At 33.8% G+C, this 3,836-nt stretch overlaps 1 protein-coding gene across 1 annotated transcript; it reads left to right on the forward strand.

The window, feature by feature from the left end:
• The first annotated feature begins 521 nt into the window (after positions 1 to 521).
• On the forward strand, positions 522 to 2,512 carry LOC105214757 (ficolin-1-like). The gene is made up of 3 exons (XM_011188361.3): positions 522 to 796; positions 868 to 1,395; positions 1,454 to 2,512. The coding sequence occupies exons 1-2, from the start codon at positions 582 to 584 to the stop codon at positions 1,391 to 1,393; spliced, it is 741 nt and encodes a 246-aa protein (XP_011186663.2). The 5' UTR covers positions 522 to 581; the 3' UTR covers positions 1,394 to 1,395; positions 1,454 to 2,512.
• The last annotated feature ends 1,324 nt before the right edge of the window (positions 2,513 to 3,836 follow it).

Here is a 3,836-nt window from a genome sequence, read left to right on the forward strand (position 1 = left end):
GTGTTTCATAGCACTATGAGAGGAAATGGAAATCGAAAACGCCCCCACATATATAGAGCAATAACTAAGCCATAAATAAAGCAAAGAATCGCACTAAGAATGGTCATGACCCCGTCCCTTAATAATACTGGATATGATGTAGATTGTTGGAGAAAATGACTGAATTAGGTTCAGAAATTACCTTAGCTCCCATATACTATATATAATGATTTTCGTTATTGTATTGGACTTTATGCCGAATATATGGGTCAAATTGTGTGTTATATTATTAAATTAAATAAAGAAATTGCGAGAGTATATAATCCTTTCTTACTTGTTTATAAGAGGGTTACATTCATTTTGGTGCAATCGGATTTATTCATACGAAGCTGAATCAGCGCACACTTCTCCACTCCTTATCGTATCTTTCCAAGAATTATTTTTATAAACAGCTGCATGCGCGTACATGTATTTATAAACACATAAGTATACAAAATGTAGATAAGTTCACTTTAGTTATTAAAATTTAACATTTTAATTCATACTTCAGTAAACGTCAGTCTTAATTCGCCGCTCAAACGGTTCGCACAATTCTCGGAAAAATGTTTCGTTTTGTTTACATTATTTTGCTGTATAACATTTTAAGTTTTCGCATCGGTTATGGTCTCAAGCAGAATGATGATACCACGGGTACAATGTGCGATTGCAATTGTGATGTGCAAATAGATATCGTTAAAAATTTTATGAAGGACTTAGCCGATGTACGAAAGTGTAAGGATAAAATTACGAATATCGAAACGCAGTTACTTCGGAATCGGTAAAAATTACTAACTATTTCGGCATTATATATTGTAGGTACTGGTATTCAATATTACTTCTACATTTCAGAGCAGCGAAACCGTCAAGTTGTATTGAAGCCGCAGCTAGTAGCTTGAAGAATGGTGTCTATGAAATCCAAATAAAAAATTTGAATGTCACCGATGTGGAGGTGTTTTGTGAAGAGAGCGTGGATTTTGGAGGATGGTTAGTTATACAACGGCGTCAAAGTGGCTCAGTAGATTTCAAAAGGGATTGGCATGACTATAAGGAGGGATTTGGCAACATAACGGAAAACTATTGGATCGGTTTGGACACACTGCATGCGCTCACCAACAACTGTGAACAAGAGTTATATATTCAAATGAAAAGACGAAATGGCCAGGAATACTATGCAAAATATTCGGAATTTCTCATTGGGAATGAGGTAGAGAGTTACGCTTTGAAGAAATTGGGTGATTATAGCGGAAATGCTGGCGATTCCTTAAGAACACATTTGGGAATGAAATTTTCAACATATGACCGTGATAATGATGGTTCTCAAAGAAATTGTGCACTGATATTTGAAGGCGGTTGGTGGTTCGAAAAATGCTATTAGAGGTTAAAACATTTTATTTATTAGGGTTCGTAGAGATCTAAGTTTTATTTTCATTTTCAGTCACCTTAATGGAGTCTACGGAAATGATAAGGCCGGTGTGAACTGGCGTAGTATAGAAGATAATGAATCTTTATTATTTGCGCAAATGCTGATACGACCAACCCAAAATTGCATTAGACGGTTGATGTTAAGCAACTTAAAGGGGTATTCTGGTGTAGAAGCGTAAATTTTAGGTAATTTTTGAAAGGTCGTAAAAAAAGGCAATTAATATTTTTACTATCCATTTTTTTATTGGTTGTTTATTAACATTCAAAGAAAAAAATTAACAAAAAAAACAGTGAAAAATTGAATAAATTATGAGCTGACGGATTGGGGGCTTATGAAAAATTTTCACGTGACCGTACCCATGATTTCGACCCTCCTAGCAATCTGAAACCAAAAAAAAAAAAATTATTAATCAAGAATAATGTCGCAATATCCGGAACTAGGGAAAAGTTTGAAAAAAATTGTATAACAAAATGGCGACTGTTTAAAAAAAAAAAAATTTTCGACCACTTTTTTTTGACTGTTTTGAATTATTTAAAAATAGTAAAAATGAAAATTTGGGGATGGGCCTAGTTCCAGTTCTAGAAAAGCCAATAAAGAAGAGTCCATAAAAATTTCAAGTAAATCGGTCCAGTAGAACCTGAAAAATCGTGGGTATCGTACCGAAAAACACAGTTTTGAGAAAAACGCGTTTAAAGTTTCGGGTAAAGTTTTTTATAGTCTAAGTTCCGGTCGAACCAGTTTATGCCAGGTCAGAAAAATGCTTATATCTCCGAAAATAATTTAAATTTTGAAAAATCCTCGTTTGAAAAATCGTATACATATTCTTGAATAGTTAAACTTTGAAAATATGAAAAAACAATGTTTCGATTTTTTGGAATTTCTAGACCAGAATACCCCCTTAAATCGATTGACCTAAAGAAATATTTTATTTTTATTTACAAACGAGCATGCTTATATTAGATACTAATATTTTTATTTACACAATCGTGGAAATTAATTTTCAAATATTTCAAAATTTTCAGGCAACATATTGAACATTTGAAATTTTATTAAAGTTTAATTTGAAAAATAGTTTGGAGTTTTACATATTAAAATGATCAGTATATGAGACTAAATGGATTCCGGATGTCCGGCTGACTGTGCGTCTGTCGGTTAAAGATTGAATTATTTTAATGAAATTTGGTACACCTGGTGGTGTCAAGGACCAGTAAGTGCAATTAAGTTCAGGTGTAACCGAACATTTCATAGAATAACTGCACAGAGTCGTAAATTCCGAAATTCAGCAATAATATTGTGCACTCACTTCATAAGACCCCACCGATACGTATTCCATATACGAAACCGTAAACGTCATTTAGTGTCCTATGAGTTGTAAGCACACCTTCTTATTACATACCCACATTCTATTCGAACTCCGTTGATACTATTTTTTGTAAAATCTGACAATTAAAACGCTTTTGAGAAATACTAGAATTTCACTGATTTTCCAGTTTTTTACGCGTACATGTGCCATATCCATATACTCGTATAGCCTACAAGCGTCGCGAGTATGGCAAATAAATATACAATTCGTACGAATACTTTGTGGATATTTGAAAGCAATGGATTCTACGGCTAATGAAATTTTTGTTTTTTTTTTTGGTTTCGCGGGAAAAACGCTACAAATGACGTAGGCAAAGGGAGAATGTGAATAGCGTGAACACGCTTTTAAGGAGATTGCCGGCTAGGTAACCGCAGAATATGGTGTCCCTGTGGTACATGGCAAGCACATTGCAATAGAGGCTACGGCTCCAGAAGTGCTGTATGTACGTACATAAATGTGAAATATGACTGCTGCACCCCGCACACAATTGAGTTGTATGCATGTTGTGTGAAGTTGCAAGTTTACTTTGCGCATATTGTGTTTTAATAGTTGGCTATTTAATTTAAAAAATTTTCTATAAAAGCTGAAAAGAAAAATTTAATTTGGTATGTCCTAGCAAAACATATAATTAAGTTTTCACTTTGCATCCAGGCAAAACACCTTTGTGTAAATTCATTTCCATGTGAAATTGTTGTAAATAGGTGTAACGGCATTATACAAGTATACAAATGTAAGTATCTGCATATATTACATACATACATGTGTATATACCATGCTGTTAACCAGAATATGTAATTAAAAGTCACTACCTTTCTAATGGATTTTAAATTAACTGAATTTGCATTCACACTTGCGAGCGTACACTGTAGTCACACATCCGCACATGTGTATCTATATGTGTATGTGTGTGAAGCATAATTTCTCTTCATTCGCTCATTTTCCGTATTCTAAGTTAGAGTGTAGAGCCACTGTAGAACGGAAAGTAAATTAATTATATCAAACACTTTGCCATTAAATTAGTCAAATGTGTCC

This window comes from Zeugodacus cucurbitae, chromosome 3 (assembly GCF_028554725.1).
Source record: "Zeugodacus cucurbitae isolate PBARC_wt_2022May chromosome 3, idZeuCucr1.2, whole genome shotgun sequence".
NCBI lineage: Eukaryota > Metazoa > Arthropoda > Insecta > Diptera > Tephritidae > Zeugodacus > Zeugodacus cucurbitae.

What these genes read in the sequence shown, in the direction of transcription:
- LOC105214757 (XM_011188361.3), top strand. Translation starts at nt 582, where the DNA reads ATGTTTCGTTTTGTTTACATTATTTTGCTGTATAACATTTTAAGTTTT. An exon ending in ACGCAGTTACTTCGGAATCG is followed by an intron (nt 797 to 867) that starts GTAAAAATTACT and finishes TCTACATTTCAG; the next exon opens with AGCAGCGAAACCGTCAAGTT.